This window comes from Cebus imitator, unplaced genomic scaffold (assembly GCF_001604975.1).
Source record: "Cebus imitator isolate Cc_AM_T3 unplaced genomic scaffold, Cebus_imitator-1.0 Scaffold444, whole genome shotgun sequence".
Taxonomy (NCBI): Eukaryota; Metazoa; Chordata; class Mammalia; order Primates; family Cebidae; genus Cebus; species Cebus imitator.
Window position 1 is genome coordinate 582,491 of NW_016107759.1, and position 17,752 is coordinate 600,242.

The 17,752-nt window shown below is 55.8% G+C and overlaps 1 protein-coding gene across 2 annotated transcripts in view; it reads left to right on the forward strand.

The window, feature by feature from the left end:
• RAB11FIP3 (RAB11 family interacting protein 3) overlaps positions 1 to 15,062 on the forward strand; it is a 113,103-nt gene extending 98,041 nt beyond the window's left edge. For both annotated transcript variants that reach the window (XM_017510881.2, XM_017510882.2), the window contains 7 exons: positions 616 to 719; positions 4,922 to 5,062; positions 11,519 to 11,600; positions 12,333 to 12,470; positions 12,706 to 12,861; positions 13,015 to 13,155; positions 13,276 to 15,062. In XM_017510881.2, coding sequence (XP_017366370.1) covers positions 616 to 719; positions 4,922 to 5,062; positions 11,519 to 11,600; positions 12,333 to 12,470; positions 12,706 to 12,861; positions 13,015 to 13,155; positions 13,276 to 13,389 — 876 coding nt within the window. In that variant the 3' untranslated portion in view covers positions 13,390 to 15,062. The remainder of the gene's footprint in view (positions 1 to 615; positions 720 to 4,921; positions 5,063 to 11,518; positions 11,601 to 12,332; positions 12,471 to 12,705; positions 12,862 to 13,014; positions 13,156 to 13,275) is intronic.
• Positions 15,063 to 17,752: the final 2,690 nt, after the last annotated feature.

The window sequence follows — 17,752 nt, forward strand, 5'->3', positions numbered from 1 at the left end:
CTGTACCCCCCACCTCCTCCTGTACCCCCTCACCTTCTCCTCTACACCCTCACCTCCTCCTGCAGCTCACTTCCTCTTGGACCCCCATTTCTTCCTCCCTACAACATCTGTAGCATCTCAAGTCTGCTGACCCATCCTGAGTCCCCCTCTGCTCGCTTCACTCCTCCCACCTCTGCAGGTGTCTTACTCTCATCTTCCTGTGAATTCTCGGAGGGAGGGAGGGACTAAGACATGAGTCTGTCTATCCCTTGCATCCATGGGCGCCTGGGCTGCCTCTGTGAGCTGCATTTGGCTGAGCAGAGATCCCACCTGTGTGTAGGGGGCTGAGTCTTGCTGCCCACGAGCCAGTCAGTCCAAAAGTGCCCCTGGGCCCCTGGGCCTTAGAGCCGCAGCAATATGTGCATTTTTGGCATCGAGATGACAGTGCTCCCCGAGCCCTTGACTCCGTTAGGAGCTACCCCTTTGTGGGTTTATGGGACGGGCTCCAAGGATAAGTTGTACCCAACTCTAGCCCAGTTGGGTGGATCTGATTCTATGCTGAGAAAATCCCTGGGCGGCCTCCCAGGTAGTTCTGCGTCCTGCTACCTGACCCTGAAACCTGGTCTCATTGCCAAGGTCATCTTCCTGGAAAGGCGCGTGCTGGAGCTGGAAAAGGACACGGCTGCCACTGGCGAGCAGCACAGCCGCCTGAGACAGGAGAACCTGCAGCTGGTGCACAGGTGAGCCTGGACCAGGAGACCCGGGCCCCTGCACGGTGCCTCCTGTGCCCGCCTGTCAGCCCCGATTTACTTCTCTACCTCACACGGCAGGGGCTTGGTCACCCGTCCATCCCAGTGTGGGAGCCGGCTGAGGGGGTGGTGCCAGGTGGTCACCTGAGGCTACCCAGTGGGCTGCAGGCAGGCTACCTGAGGCTCTGACTGGTGCTCTTGAGGGGAGGTGTCCATGGAACCCTAGGCACACAGAGGGCCCCAGAGGGGAGGCACTGCCTCCCTCTTGGGAGCCGCTGAGACCTGGCCCCCACAGGAGGAACTGACTGAATGCATGAGGGCGTGGTGCGCAGCCTCACCAGCAGGCCGGGAGTGCAGCACTCCCACCAGGCTGGTCCACTTGGGGTTTGCCCCTCCAGGAAGAACGCAGGTGAGAAAAGTTGCTCAGCAGCAGAAAGCAAAGTGAGCAGAGACTGCTGAATACGTGATACAGTGTGCAGTCTAACCTCAGGTGGGTAGGAGTGCTAGGGAGGAAGTGAGGTGTGACGGCCGCGTTTGCAGAGGGAGAGTGGGAGCTGCTTACCCTGCTCCTGTTTGCAGACTTTTCTTAGAATACCTGGTAATTCTCAGCGTTTTTCAAACCAGGCACGCCGTGTCTCATAACCGATTGGCAGTACTCTTTTTCATGCAAAGTAAGATGAGCTTGTCTCAGGAGTCAGCCACCCAGACTGTGCCACCTGGAGCTGGGCACTGTGGGGGCACAAGCAGCCTCTTGGGGGCAGAGGAGTCAGCCGGGAGGCCTGAGAGGCACCTGTGGAATCTGCAGAAGAGCCTCTTCCTGTGAGCCTCTGTCACTGCCCCGCCGCCTGGGCACATCCTGGCTCCTGCACATATTCTCAGTTCAGCCTCAGTGTCTTCATCACCACTCAGCAGGTAGATTCAGGGCTCTGAGCACCTGGACACAGGCCTGCATGCAGGTGTGTTGGCAGCAGGGCATTTGCGGTCAGCACCCCCAAAGCCCCCAAGCCCTCACCCTGCATGGTACTAACATTCCTGACCCATCCTTCAGCTTCAGATCAGTCTGCCCTGTGAACGCTGAGAACTGGAATGCCTCATGGGATTGTGGCATACCTTGCACATTGCTTTAATTTTAAGCAAGTAAAGTGTGTTCTCTTGTGAAATGTAGACCCTGGGCGCGGCAGCTGCTTTTTCTTCAGGTTCTCAGCAGAGGAGGGCCTGCCGCCAGCACCTGCTGCACAGTGGGGAGAGGGGCCAGGCACGCTGGAAGAGGCTGTGCTCCAGTAGTGTGTTACGTGGGTGCCGCACCTCCAAAGACCACTGGCTCCTCCTTGCCAAGGAGAATCCAGATGGGCCACCGGATGCACTTGTTTTAAGAGACAGGGACTCACTCTGTTGCTCAGGAAGAGTGCTGCCTACAGCCTCTACCTCCCAGGCTCAAGCGACCCACCTGCCTCAGCCTTCCATGTAGCTGGGACTACAGGTATGCACCACCACACCCAGCTGTTTTATTTTATTTTATTGAGATGGAGTCTTGCTCTGTCTCCCAGGCTTGAGTTCAGTGGCGTGATCTCGGCTCACTGCAACCTCCGCCTCCCAGGTTCCAGCGATTCTTCTGCCTCAGCCTCACAAGTAGCTAGGACTACAGGTGTGAGCCACCATGCCCAGCTAATTTTTGTGTTTTTAGTAGAGATGGGGTTTCACCATGTTGGCCAGGCCTATCTTGAACTCCTGACCTCGTGATCCGCCCACCCCAGCCTCCCAAAGTGCTGCAGGCATGAGTCACCACTGTGCTTGGCTTAATTTTTAAGTTTTTTGTAGAGATGAGGTCTCAACATGTTGCCCATTCTGGGCTCAAACGCCTGAGCCACTGTGTCCTGCCTAGATGCCTTTCTGAAGCTGACTGTCAAGGTTTCATTTGAGTCTGGAGTACGTTCATCAGTTTTCCCTGTGTGTATGGTGTGAAGTCCACACTCCTGCCTTGCTCCACCCACTGTTTATCCACGTCCACAGCCACAGCCACAGCCCTGGCCACGTTCAGTTCCTGTGGCTGTTCTCTCTGGTGCTCACCTGTGCTGTCCTAAACAACACTTTTCCCGTTTTCAGTGTCATCTGACATTGCTACTGAAGAGCTTTCTGCTTGCTAGCCCTGCTGCACCACCGCCATCCTAGGAATTCCAAGTGCTTTCTCCCGTGTTTGATTATCTGTTTTCTGGGTTGCACGTTTTCTTGTGTTTTGCCGACTCATTTTCTGAGAACATCACTGATAGTTGCCTGGAAAAGGGAGCCCAGGAGCCAGATGCTCTGAGAACTGCTTGTCTGGAAGTGCTTATTCCTCCCACCCCGTTCCAATCCATAGTGTAGCTGGGCATAAAATTCTAGGTCAGAAATGGGATTCCCGGAGAATTTGAAGACCTCTGACCCCATGCCTGGTGCTGCTGAGTCTTGCTGTTCTCCATGACTTCTGTTTCCCACCCTGGATACTTGGGTGGGAATAATACTCGTATTATTTGCAGTGCTGTGCACCTGGTTTTTAGCTTTTTTCTTTTTTCTTTTTTTTTTTTTTTTGAGACAGAATCTTTTTATCAGTGTCCAAGATATCTATCTAACAATATGTACAACAGAAGGAAAAATAATGGGCATTCTACTCTTGTTCCCAGTATTTTTTTTTGAGACAGAATCTTGCTGTGTCGCCCAGGGTGTTATGCAATGGCACAATCTCTGCTCACTGCAACTTCTGCCTCCCGGGTTCAAATGATTGTCGTACCTCAGCCTCCCGAATATCTGGGACTGCAGGCACCCGCCACCACACCCGGCTAATTTTTGAATTTTTAGTAGAGACGGGGTTTCACCATATTGGCCAACCTTGTCTGAAACTCCTGGTCTCAGGTGATCCACCCACCTCAGCCTTCCAAAGTGCTGGGATTATAGGTGTGAGCCTGGCATCTTAATCAGATTTTTACATTGTTCTCCCCATGCTTTCAATTCCTGGGAGCTCTTCCTTATTTGTCTCTTGTGTAGCAGACTGCCCTGACACTGCAGCTGTGGCTCTCAGCTCACGGAGAGTGATGGCTTGTGCTAGCTTTGGGGCCTTTTCCCTGCCGTCTCCCGTGTGACATGTCTCTCTGGGGTACTTGCCTGGTGTTTGCATCGGCCACTTCTTGTTGAAAGCGTTCCTGTTGTGTCTGGTGATCTGTGGCCATCTGTTCGCTGGCGTGTGTCAGGCCCCACAGGATAAGAGGGTGTGTGTGAGGCAGGGCTTGCGGGCATGGGCTGTGCTGTGTCAGTGGGTGGGGCCTGTGCCCTTCTCTTTGGGACAGTTCAGTCCTGTCTCCTGTGGATGGTTGTGATGATCTAGAGAATGCCAGGGTCTCCCGACCCTGTGGGAATGTTCCCTTTTCCCTGTGATCTAGCTGACACCTGCCCTGCCTCTGCTGTAAGGTGCCGTGGATGGGACTGGTGTCTCTACCCACTTCCCCAGCTTGTAGGAGACTGGGAGCAGAGTGGGCCCCCCTCCACTTGTGGCGCCTCACAGCCTTTGGGGCCTGGATGTGCCCAGCAGCCACAGCCAGACTCAGCCTGTCTCCGATGTGGACCCAGCAACTCAGGAAGCTTCCGGAGCACCATTGAGATGTGTTATGAGCTGAGTTTTCTGCAGCTGAAGCCCAGACATCCCCAGCACACTCGGTTCCTCAGTGGTCAACTGCCCCAGGCCACGTGCTTGATCAGACACTCACTCCCTGGAAATGAGTGGTCCTTGGGCCCTGTGCCTTCATGCTCCCTGCTGAGGCCTCTTGCGTCTGGGCTCAGAGTGCACTCAGTGTATGTAGTGGCTGCCGGTGGAACAGCTGCTAGCTTCAATATAGAGTGCCTCAAAGGCAGTCACTTGGTGGGCCCAGGCCCTCTGGGTGCTGTGGTCCACAGGCCACAAGCCAGCAGGGCCTGTGGATATCAGCTGGGCTGGGGTGCAGTGGACACTGTTCTAGTTATCCCAGGTGCCTTTAGTTTGGGAAGTGAGGCCATCTGGGGTGTGGTCCCTGCTTCCTTCCTTGACCAGAGTTCGGGAATGCCCTTCCCATCTCCACTTCCAAGCTGGGGAAAGGTTCTCTGGAGGTCCTGATACAGCTTCTGGGCAGGGGTGGTGCCACTGCACACCCTGCCTGGAGACAGCTCAACTCCTGCCTTTGTCTTTCAAGAGCAAATGCCCTGGAGGAGCAGCTGAAGGAACAGGAGCTGAGAGCCTGCGAGATGGTTCTGGAAGAGACCCGGAGGCAGAAGGAGCTCCTATGCAAGATGGAGAGGGAGAAGAGCATCGAGATCGAGAACCTGCAGGCCAGGTAGGCGGTTCCCAACAGCCCACTCACCCCAGAACCTGCAGGCCAGGTAGGCGGTTCCCAACAGCCCACTCACCCCAGAACCTGCAGGCCAGGTAGGCGGTTCCCAACAGCCCACTCACCCCAGAACCTGCAGGCCAGGTGAGCAAGGTTCCCTACAGCCCACTCAGAAAGCCTCAGGCCAGGTAGGCAAGGTTCCCAACAGCCCACTCACCCCAGAACCTGCAGGCCAGGTAGGCGAGGTTCCCGACAGCCTGCCCGCCCCAGAAAGCTGCAGTGGCTAGGAATAACCTTAATTTTAGAAAAAGGGAAAAAGGTATGTGGAGAAAACCTTAAAACTCTCCCAAAGGTCACAAGAGATCAGTTCAAAGACTGACCCTATGTGGGTGTCAGTTTCTCTAAATCTATGTCAAATCAATGAAGTCAGTCTTTTTAAAATACCAATCTTGGCCGGGCGCGGTGGCTCACACCTGTAATCCCAGCACTTTGGGAGGCCGAGGCAGGTGGATCACGAGGTCAAGAGATCAAGACCATCCTGGTCAACATGGTGAAACCCCGTCTCTACTAAAAATACAAAAAACATTAGCCGGGCATGGTGGCGCGTGCCTGTAATCCCCGCTACTCAGAAGGTTGAGGCAGGAGAATTGCCTGAACCCAGGAGGCGGAGGTTGTGGTGAGCCGAGATCGCGCCATTGCACTCCAGCCTGGGTAACAAGAGCGAAACTCCGTCTCAAAAAAATAAATAAATAAAATAAAATACCAATCTTTTTTAAGGGTACTTGATAAAATTACTTTTACATTCATTTGGAGACATAGCCTTGAATGAATCAGAAAAAGTAGGAAAACAGAGAGGATGGGGATTAATGATACTATATTAAAATATATTATAAAGGAAGCTGGGTGTGGTGGCTCAAAATTTTAATCCTAGCACTTTGGGAGGCCGAGGCAGGCCGATCACTTGAGGTCAGGAGTTCAAGACCATCCTGGCCAACATGGTGAAACCTTGTATCTACTAAAAATAAAAATTAAGGCTGGTCGAGGTGGCTCACACCTATTATCCCAGCACTTTGGGAGGTCGAGGCGAGTGGATCACAAGGTCAAGAGATCAGGACCATCCTGGCCAACAGCTGGGCATGGTGGCTCACGGCTGTAGTCCCAGCTACTCGAGGGGCTGAGGCAGGAGAACCCGGAAGGCAGAGATAGCAGAGGGCCAAGATCACGTCACTAAACTCCAGCCTGGTGACTGAGCGAGATGCCATCTAAAAAATAACATTATTAAAAACAAAAAATTTTTAAAAATACGATTAGCTGGGCAAGGTGGCATGTGCCTATAACCTTAGCTACTTGGAAGGCTGAGGCATGAGAGTAGCTTAAACCCAGAGGCAGAAGTTGCAGTGTGCTGAGATAACGCCACTGTGCTCTAGCCTAGATGACAGGGTGAGATTCTATCTCCAAAAAAAATTTAATTAATTTAAATATATATATATATATAATGAAGATTTTAAAAATTATTATTATTTTTTGAGTTGAAGTCTTGCTCTGTTGCCCACGCTGGAATGCAGTGGCACAGTCTCAGCTCATTACAACTTCTGTCTCCCGGGTTCAACCTGTTCTCCTGCCTGAAACTGGGACTACAGGTGCGTGCTACTGCACCCAGCTATTTTTTGTATTTTTAGCAGAGATAGGGTTTCACCATGTTGGCTAGGCTGGTCTTGAATTCCTGACCTCAGGTGATCCACTCACCTCGGCCTCCCAAAGTGCTGGGATTATAAAAATAATTTTGGCCAGGTGTGAGCCATCACACTTGACCAAAATTATTTTTATTTTTTAAGAGTCTTGCTTTGTCATCTAGGCTGGAGTGCAGTGGTGCTATCTCTGCTCACTGCAACCTCCGCCGCCTGGATTCAAGTGACTCTCCTGCCTCAGCCTCCTGAGTAGCTGGGATTATAGGTGCCCACCAGTACACCCAGCTAATTTTTGTCTTTTTAGTAGAGGTAGGGTTTCACCATGTTGGCCAGGCAGGTCTCCAACTGCTGACCTTGTGATCCACCCACCTTGGCCTCCTGAAGTGCTGAGTTTACAGGCATGAGCCACCGTGCCCAGCCAAAAATTATTATTATTATTATCATTATTTTTTTTTTTTTGAGACAGAGTCTTGTTCCGTTGCCAGGCGCCAGGCTGGAGTGCAATGGCGCAATCTTGGCTCACTGCAACCTCCACCTCCCGGTTTCAAGCAATTCTCCTGTCTCAGCCTCCCGAGTAGCCAGGACTACAGGCGTGCACCACCATGCCCAGCTAATTTTTTTATTTTTAGTAGAGACAGGGTTTCACCATGTTGGTCAGGATGGTCTCGATCCCTTGACCTCATGATCCGCCCGCCTCAGCCTCCCACAGTGCTGGGATTACAGGCGTGAGCCACCGTGGCCGGGCAAGGCACTAAATTGAAGTAGACAGTACTGCTTCAGGGTGCCTCCAGTAGTCCACAGCCAGGACCTGATGCTGTGGATACCTGGTGTGTGTTTACAGATACACTTGCAAGGGATGGCCCTTCATCTTCTGTAAAAGTAAAAGGTACCAGATAACGTAAAGTATCTGTAATCAGAGGAGTCTAGAGTTCTCTGTCCTGAGCACGATGCCTCAGTCCTAAGGGCTCCTTGTGTGTCTGGGTGATGAGAGTGCAGGAAGCTGTTCTATACAGTTTGTTTGTTTGTCTGTTTGTTTTGAGATAGGATCTTGCTCTGTGCCCCCGGCTGGAGTGCAGTGTCCCTGTCATGGCTCACTGCAGCCTTGAGCTCCTGCTCTCAAGCGATCCTCCTGCCTCAGCCTCCTGAGTTGTTGGTCTACAAGTGTGCTCTGATGCTCTTGTGACACCTGGCTAACTTTTAATTTTGGTAGAGATGAGGTCTTGCTGTGCTGCCCAGGCTGGAACTCTGAACTCTTAGCTTAAAGCAATTCTCCCACCTCGGCCTCTTGTTGTTGCTGTTGTTTTCCTCTTCATACTCAGCCTCTTAAAGTGCTGGGATTGTGGGCATGAGCCGTCTCACACGGCTTTTTTAAACTGAGAGTGACTACTTTTCGATTTCGAAATACAGTAGCTTTAAATATTCATGAAAGAGGATTTCAGGTTCTTTTGCTTGTGTTCCAGCTCTTAAAGCTAAGAAGTTCATATTGCCTTATCCAAGAAGAGCTCTTAGGCAGTTTCAGAAGTGGGTCGCAGGAAGGGGCCTGCACTCAGAGGGCTGTGTGGGGTCCCCTCTGTGCCTGCCACTGCAGTGGGGCACCATCTTCTGGGGAGCAAGGTCAGGGCAGCCAGGAAAAAGTGTTCTGTCCTGGCCTTGGCACAGTGCAGTCGAGTGGGCTCGAAACTGAGGTACGTTCCTCGTCTGTGAGCACCAGGGAGCACCTCCTGTGGGACCTTTCAGCTGGGGCTGAGGTTGGGGCACAGCCTTGTGGACAAGTTGCCCCCTGTCTGCTCCGGTGTGGAGGGGCACAAGAGACGGGTCTCACGAGGCCCTCAGGGAGCAAGCAGGGCTGCGTGTCGCTGCCTCTGTGAGCAAGCCGGCTGCCCGCCCCATGCCCTTGGGGTCAGTGCTACCATGTTCTGGACCTTGTCAGCCTCCTGCAGCTTCGTGGGGTAGCCACCAGGAACCTTGTAGTTCTCAGGGCTGCTCAGGCCCTCAGAGGCCCCTGCAGCCCCAGGTCAGCAATCTGCAGTCAGCCCAGCACAGGGGCCTCTGGCATCTTGGGGACTGTCCACAGCTTACCCTCTGCCCATCTGGTGTATAGGAAGACTCTGGCCAGTGCAGTGACAGTGTCTCAGTGCAGGTTCCTTCAGGAGCAGAGGATCTGGAGGCAGGACCCCCCAGCACCTACCTCAGAACCCCCTAGGAACAACAGGGGTGGCTGTCTATACAATTGCAGTGCTGAGAAAACAGCTGGATTTTGGGAGTGGGGCCGCAGTAGAGGCAAGAGTTAAAGCTGAAAGGGCACAGAGAAGATGGAGGGGTCGCGGGGGCTGGAACTTTGGACATCCTTGTGGAGGGATGGGGAAGGAAAAATGTGTGTCATCAGCAGGATGGGGCTGTGCGGAAGTCACAGGCAGAAATCTGAATCTCAGGACACCAGGCCCAGGAGAGGTTCTAAGAAAGGCCAGGTACCTCTGGGAGTGGGGCCTCCAGAAAGTGTGGGAGCCCCTGGCAGGCTGCAGAGAGCTGGAGTGAAGGCTAATGGTGCCACAGTGGCAGCAAACACGGAGCCCAGGGCTTGATGTGCAGCTTATGGCACCTGCTGTACCTCCGGCACTGGGGGGCATGACCCATCATCAGAGACAGAGTGAACTACGTGAACGGGCCCTTTGTGCCCTCCTGTACTCCCAGCGTTGGGGGACGTGGCCCATCGTCATGGACAGAGTGAACTGGGTGAATGTGGCCCTGATGTGTCCTGCTGTACCCCCGGCGTTGGGGGACGTGCCCTGTCAAGAGACACAGAGTGACCTGGGTGAGCATGGCCTTGGTGTGTGGTGTTTTCTAGCAGCGTGTGAGCCACGGAAGCCCAGAGAAGCCTTCACTCGTGCCATGTAGCACAGCTCGTCCTTCTGGAACCATAGGCAGACTCCCCCGGCCTGATAATGAAAGGAGAGAAGGCAGAAAGACCGACCCCAGCCCTGGGCAGACCCGAGTGTGTGTGACGGGTGGCGAGAGGCCAGGACAAGGGGGAAAGGAGGGGGTCAGGCCCCCGGAGGGCAGAGCTGCTCTGCGTGACGCTGCCAGCTATTTATTTTCTTCTCTTTGTTTATCTGTAGTTTTGAAATTCAATAGAATTAAAACATAATTTGCTTTTCTAATTATGAACAAAAATGCCAGTGTTATTTTGGAAGGAGAAAGTAGCTGTAGTAGAGCCATGAGGACTCTAGGGCTAGAGGTGGACAAGGGAACTTAGTATGTTGCACGCAGCAGAACAACAGGAAAGGCAGATGGCAAAGGTGTAGCCCCGAAAGCACACAGCACCCCGCATCAGCAGCCGCACAACCCAGAAGTACCGGAACATGAAGGCTCAGCACTGGGCGGCACCGGGAACCGTGGAGGCTGGGTAAAGGTGAGGCTCACCAACAGGGTCCCCGTCCTGAAAGAGGAGTCTGGACCGCAGGGCACCACACACACCAGAGTGGCACCACGGAGCCACTGTGTCCTCCTGACCGACGCCTGTGGCCAAGGGTCTGACCGGCCCCAGATGAGTCCTGGAGGCTCCTGTCCCAGGCAGCCCGTGGCCTTCCCGGTGGCGCAGAGGCTGGCAGTGCTCTTGGGAAGGGTTGCATCTGCTGTGCTCCTCGTCCCAATCGTCAGACAAGAGCAGGTCCCCTCCTGTGTTGAGGACACCTGAAGCCTTTCCCGCCCAGCCCTGTGCTGCCCCTGGGTCTCCATCTGACACCAAATTCTGGGTGTGGGTGGAGGTTGGGTTGAATTAGAAGGGATGGCAGGGTGACAGGATGGTGAGGACAGCTGGATTATGGAGAATATCCACGGCTCCTTGGAGAAATGGCCAGTTCTGAGGCTGGGACGGGAAGAATGCAGGCTGAGCCTGCAGCAACTTACGGTACCTGAAAATGAGGTGCTTACACTAAAAAGCCCCATTAGCACCGACACTGAGGGTATGTCAGAGGGATGGGCCAGATGCCAAAGCTGGGACAGCTACAACAACAAACTGATAGTGATAGCATTGGATGGTCCATAGTGACACAAATAAATGATATTAATAAACAGAGAAGGCCGGGCGCGGTGCCTCACGCCTGTAGTCCCAACACTTTGGGAGGCCGAGGCAGGTGGATCACCTGAGATCAGCAGTTCGAGACCAGCCTGGTCAACGTGGTGAAACTCCATCTCTACTAAAAATACAAAAATCAGCTGGGCGTGGTGGTGGGTGCCTGTAGTCTCAGCTACTTGGGAGGCGGAGGCAGGAGAATCACTTGAACCAGGGAGTCGGAGGTTGCAGCTAGCTGAAATTGCACCAATGCCCTCCAGCCTCGGTGACAGATTGAGACTCTGTCTCAAAAAAAAGTATATAAAAACTAGCCAGGCATGGTGGCCAAATTCTGGTTGTAGGTGCAGGTTGGGTTGAATTAGAAGGGGTGGCAGGGTAACAGGATGGTGCTTTGTAGTCCCAGCCACTCGGGAGGCTGAGGCAGGAGAATTGCTTCAGCCCATGGGGCTGAGGTTACAGTGAGCTGAGATTGCACCACTGCACTCCAGCCTGCGTGAAAAAAATAATAGTTAAAAAACATGGATTACGGAAAAGCTCTGCCCTGGAGCACTTGGGTGGGCGCCTAAGGACTGCCCCTGCTCGTTTGGGGGCATCTGTGGGCCATAGGGCAGCCCCAGTAGGGTTTTCCTGAGACATGGGGCACCCTGGCCCAGCAGAGGCACACTTCCTGGAATGAGTTTCAGCTTCATTATTGTGTCCCAGGCTGCAGCAGCTGGATGAGGAGAACAGTGAGCTCCGATCCTGCACGCCCTGTCTGAAGGCCAACATTGAGCGCCTGGAGGAGGTGAGTGCCTTGAGCTGTGACCAGCAGGCCCAGGCTGTGCCCTTCCTGTGGGCACCGCGGTTGCCCTGGGCTCTGTCCTGAGCAAGATGACAACCCCTGGGCTGCGCTGTGCTGTGTGTGAGGGAACAGGGGCGTCTCAGGACCCAGGCTGCTGGAAGACACTGGGCCATGCTCTGCCTGCAGCTCCCCCAGGGACTCACAATCCACAGGGCCCAGAGGTTCACTCCTAGATAGACTGAGGGGTCTGAATCTGGGAAGTGTCCTCCAAGGGGAAGACGTCAGCAAACCACTCATGCCCCGCCCCCGCAGATGTGGAGGCAGAGGCTGCACATGGGGCTCCCAGAGTCCAGCTGGTCACTGCCAGGCCTCCCTCCCCCAGCTCACCAGGTGTCCTCTGGGAAGCTCCGAAACCAGAGGGCGTTCTCAGAACACTTGGGCCCAACTGGAGCTCCCCACAGTCACTGAGTCAGGTTCTGTCCACACAAAGGTCCTTCCTGCCCCTCACGAAAAATAGCCCTTGCGGCCTGTGTATGCGCCTACTCCCAGAGGCAGGGGACCTTGACCTCCACTGAGAGGTAGGAAAACTGAGACCCAGCCCCGTCGTGCTCCAAGCACAGGGGCCACCATGTTGCTGTTGGGAGACGTAGAGATGGGAGGGACAGACGGCCAGGGCAACCTACATGTGCAAGTGGACGGGCAACGCGCATCCAGGACAGGTGTCCACCCCTGCAGGAGAAGCAGAAGCTGGTGGATGAGATAGAGTCGCTGACGCTGCGGCTCAGCGAAGAGCAGGAGAACAAGAGGAGGATGGGGGACAGGCTGAGTCACGAGAGGCACCAGTTCCAGAGGGACAAGGAGGCCACCCAGGAGGTGAGCTAGCGCCCCACCCCCAGCCCCATGCCCAGCACTGGGCGCCCCCCCGACCCGCAGGGAGCCTTTGTTGGACGCCAGCTCTTGGCTGTGCCGCTCTGGGCATAGCTGCTGGTGTGTGTGGTCTTCCCGAGAGATGGTGGCCAGATCAACCCCAAGGTTCTACAGCCACGTGATGGCTGACGGTGGCCGATGGGAGCCCAGGCCCCCCAGCTCACCCCGCCTTGGCCTGCAGCTGATCGAGGACCTCCGCAAGCAGCTGGAGCACCTGCAGCTCCTCAGGCTGGAGGCCGAGCAGCGGCGGGGCCGCAGCAGCAGCATGGGCCTGCAAGAGTACCACAGCCGCGCCCGGGAGAGCGAGCTGGAGCAGGAGGTCCGCAGGCTGAAGCAGGTAGGCAGAGGCTTCCAGAAGCCTGGTTGGCAAGGGGTGGGACGTGGAGGGCCAGCATCTGAGCTGGAGGCCATGTTCCCTGGCCAGTCCTTGTCCCTGCTTAGCCACCAGCAGGGGCCCCAGCCCCATAATGATGTTGCTGTGCCCTCCCAGGACAACCGCAACCTGAAGGAGCAAAACGAGGAGCTGAACGGGCAGATCATTACCCTCAGCATCCAGGGCGCCAAGAGCCTCTTCTCCACAGCCTTCTCTGAGTCCCTGGCTGCAGAGATCAGCTCCGTCTCCCGAGATGAGGTAACACATCCCCAGCCTGCACACTGCGGCCTGGGGTCTGCGGTCTGTGCACTGTCTGTTCACTGTGGTTATGCCTGGTGGCCTGTGCGCCTCAGCTCTGACCACCTGCTTGCCCTGCAGCTCATGGAGGCAATTCAGAAGCAGGAGGAGATCAACTTCCGCCTGCAAGACTACATTGACAGGATCATCGTGGCCATTATGGAGACCAACCCATCCATCCTGGAGGTCAAGTAGAGGCAGGAAGGCCCAGCCTGGGCTGGATTCCGGACTCCAACACCCAGGAGTGGCCCCGTCACACCATGAGGAGTCAGGACCCACAGGTCCCACAGCCGACAGAGCCCAGAGCATGCAGGGAGCCCTCGTGCAGCTGGGCTGGGGCCACTGAAGACGGGCTGCTCAAGGGGCAGAGGGTGGTGGAGAGGAGAGGGAGAAAGGCAAGTCCCCGGGCCCGGGGCCCATGGAGGGTGAGGGGTGTGGCAGGGCCGCCTGTCAAGTCAGTGCTGACCTTCTTAGTCCTAGGTCAGCCTGGCTGTGAACGCCTACACTTTGGTTCAGCGGGATGGGCTGGAGAGCCTCTTTGTGCAGAGCTGTGGGGTGAGCCCCACTGTGGCCTCCTTGTGGTGGGCCCTCTTCCCACGTGCAGCCCTATTGGGAAGAATGGAAGAAAACGGGTCCCTCCAGGGGTGCTGCTGCCTACACCACTCGCACAAGTGCCCTGGTGCCGTGTCGCCCATGCTGGGCTGCTTCTGATGGCCAGTGGGCTCCCGGACCCTCACCTCAGACATGGTGGTGCAGGAAGGACAGGCGGGCAAGGCTGGTGTATCCCCCAGCTCTCCCTGTGCTACTCAAGCCATTGCTCAGCCAGACATGGTCAGCTCAGTCCAGCTCTGGGCCCTGGGGCCTCCAGGCCATGCAGCCGATCCTTTGGCCCAGTCCTCACTGCAGTAGCCCTTGGGGGCGCTGACTGCCTATGGGGGCTGGGCAGGAGCCACTGGGGCCCTCCACTCTGACATCGGGACCCAAAAGTCTGGCTGTGTAGAGCTCTCTCCTTGGGTGAGGTGGATGCTGCAGACCCCTCTGGCTCCCCCGTGCAGGTGCTGCTTCTCCACAGGTGCGGCCACACCCTCTCCACGCACTTCCCAGGCCAGAGTCCAAACATCGGGAACGCTGTCTTCTGGGTGTCTAACTTAGAAATCATTGTTCTTCCCGAGGGTGCATTTTGCAGCAGAGAGACGGCAGGGAAGGCTCTCAGCAGAGCAGGAGTGGGCCTACCCTGGGCCTGCACTCCCAGGCGCAGTGGAGTCATCCTGCAAGGCTGTGGGCCTGCCCGAGGCCCCAGCATTCCCTGGTGGGCCAAGACCCCATCACCAAGACTGGCCACCAGCTGTGTGTGCGCATATGCGCATGTGCACGTGGTGCACACGTGTGTGGCCCCGCATCCACCGCCTTCCACACCAGGATGTCAGAGGTCGCCTCCTGTTGTACATTTGGGGAAAGCCTTGGGTGTAAATCAGTGTAAACTTGGAAGAGATTTTTCTATCATGTAGAGTAGGTATTTTTTATAGATTGAAGGTTGATCAATTTTTTAATACTTTCAAGAGAGAAAACTATCTGTGTAAACACATGAAATATATATATATATACATATATATATATGTATAATATATAAATACTGGCACCTTGCCTCTCTATGCCCAGGTCCGGCCCTGGTGACATGGCTGTGTCCTGTTTCTGCTGCCAATCAGCAGTGCTGTAACTGTAAACATGGACTCCCAGGAGACGGTGTGGGAAACACGCCGAGCACCAACTGCACATGCTCCTGCTCTAATTCCCCGAGAAACGGCCCCTCCTGCCTGGATGCAGGAGGGCAGGGGCCACCACAGATTAAAGCTGTTACTGCACACGCAGAGGCCGGCTCCTTCCTCCAGGGGGCCCACAGGGTGGGGTGGAAGTCTCATGGGCCTGGCCGAGCTTCCCTCAAGGCATCCTGGGCCATCAGTTGTCTGAGCGCAGACTGCAGGAGACCTCCCTGGCTCTGCAGCTTGGTCAGACCAAGACTCTTCTGAGGCCCCAGGATTGCACCTCAGCAGAGCCTGGCAGCTTTCTGGACAGGTTCTGGACCCTAACGAGCTACTGAGACAGCATCGAGGGTAGTCCAGGCAAAGGGGGCAGCACAGGGCTGTGTGCATCATGGCTCTGGGTCACGGTGTCCCTGCCCCTGAGGATACAATGTCGGGAGAGGCGGCAGCATGTCCCTGCGAGGAAGAGAAGAGTGGGGGGTAGGGCACAGAGGCTCACACCATCATCTCAGCACTTTGGGAGGCCAAGGCAGAAGGACTGCTTGAACCCAGGAGTTTTAAGACTAGCCTGGGCAACATAGCAAGGCCCCATCTCTTAAAAAAAGTTTTTAAATGAGCCAGGCAAAGTAGTGCCTGTAGTCCCAGTTCCCTGGGAGGCTGAGGCGGGAGAACTGCGTGAGCTGTGAGTATACCACTGCACTCCAGCCTGGGCAACAGAGCAAGAGACCCTGTTTCAGGAAAAAAACACAAAAGGGTATTGATGTGCAGGGTGCTGGGAGAACTCCCCCAGAAGAGGGGGCGTGCACACACACAGCACCAACCACAGGTACAGGAAGGCGAGAGGGCAGGGCCCGATGGGAGTGGGCTCCCGAGGTCACGGGGGCAGCCAGACAGGCAACTTGGGAGAACAGTGCCACTGCAGCCACAAAGAATGGCCTGGGGAAGTGGCCCCATCTGATCAGGAGTTCCCCCCAAAGCATAGGCCTTGAAACCTGGACCACCTGGCCCGGCATCCAGGAAGCAGACTGTGAATCTGCGGCTCTCCCTCTCCCACCCCCACCCAAGCTGCCCGCCTGCCCGTCACACTCTCAGATACAGACAAACCAAGGCCCAGGGAGGCTGAGGACCCAGCTCTGCCAGTCCCCTCAGGTCAGCTGCTGCCCGCGGACTAGTGACCGGAGGAGGACTGAGTGTGGCCTACAGCGAGGAGTCCTTGAACCCTCAGTGCGGATGCAGCAGAATGGCTCCAGGTCACAGGGCCAAGGCCCAGGGGAGGGGGGCAGCGTCGTCCTGATACCCCACTGTGGTCAAGGAGCACCTCAGCTTCATTTCCACTCTAGATTTTAAACGTGGGCCCTGTCCACAGCCCACCTGGCTCCACTAGCAAACGATGCTGTCACTGTGCTGGCCCACTGGGGTCCCCAGCCCAAAGGAGTTTGAGACGGGATGAAACGGAAACAGACTCCGGAAGGCCTGCCGGAGACCCTGTGGGTGAGCGAGAGCAGGGTGTGGTGGCCCGTGTGCAGGTGTGCTTACCTGGTGGACGTGTGCAGAAACCTGCACACCCCCGGGAGGTCGGCTTCCCACCCCCACCTGAGCAGCGTTTGGGCTGGCCACTGGGCTTGCTAAGTCTCCCAAGGCAGAGTCTGCCCTTGGCTGGCTCCTGACAGTGAATGCTCTGAGTCTTACTCAGTTCTGCCCAACGGAAGAGCACTAAGGAGTCTTGCCTGGCAGAGTGGAGAGGAGTGGCTCTGTCCTTGCCTTGGAAGAAGACCCCCTGATGTGGGTGCATGGCCGCTCGTATGAGGCCTGCCCTAGCCTGCCTCCGCTGAAGGACAGGTCTAGGAAGGAAGGACTGACCCCCTCAGCGGCCCCCCAGAGGCACCCTGGCCCCCCCCCCCACCTGCTGGCAGTCTAGGAATCTGGAGGGCCCAGAGAAGGGCAAGAACTTCACCTGTTCTTGAGACTGGGGCTCATTCTGTCACCCAGGTGAAGCGCTTTGTGCCATCCCAGCTCACTGCAGCCTCGACCTCCCAGGCTCAAGTGCTGCTCCTGTCTCTGCCTCCCAAGTAGCAGGGACCACAAGCATGCACCACCGTACCTGCCTAATTAAGTAGCGACAGGTCTCTGTCTGTCTGACCCAGGCCTGTGTGGCTCACAAAGCAGGTGATTAGGGCATCCCATCAAAACTGAGCACGGCGCCAGGGCACACAAGTCAGCTGCCTGTGGGCCCTGACACCCTCACGCCCCATGCCAAGCTCCCTGTGTGCCCAAGTCTGGGCTCTATGTTGGCACTGGGGTCTGCTGTTTGCTGCTGTGTTCACGTGAGGCTTTTTCCGGTGCCTGAACAGATGCCTCCAGCCTCAGTTCTTTGTTTGGGGCTCCCAATCCTCCTCTCCTCCAGTGGGGATTCATGGCGTGCCCCTTGGCTCTTCTGGGCACTTGCGTTAGCTTCTCAGGCCTGTCTGGATGTGGAGGTTGTGTCCTCGCTCAGGCCAGTACTGCACTGGCACGGAGCAGGGTTCAGTCAGTGGTCTGGTAGTCTGGTCACTTACCATCTGCTGTGTTCCTTCACAGTTCATGCCTGTGTGCCTGATGTCTTGTGGCTCATCTTCAAGACAGTCACAGGCGGCCTCACGGGTGCATGGGAGACCCTCTTCTCTCGTCACACCCATTCCCTCCAGCACCCTTGTGCAGGGAAACCTCAGTCATCTTTTTTTTTTTTTTTTTTTTTTGAGATGGAGTTTCGCTGTTGTTGCCCAGACTGGAGTGCAATGGCGCGATCTCGGCTCACCGCA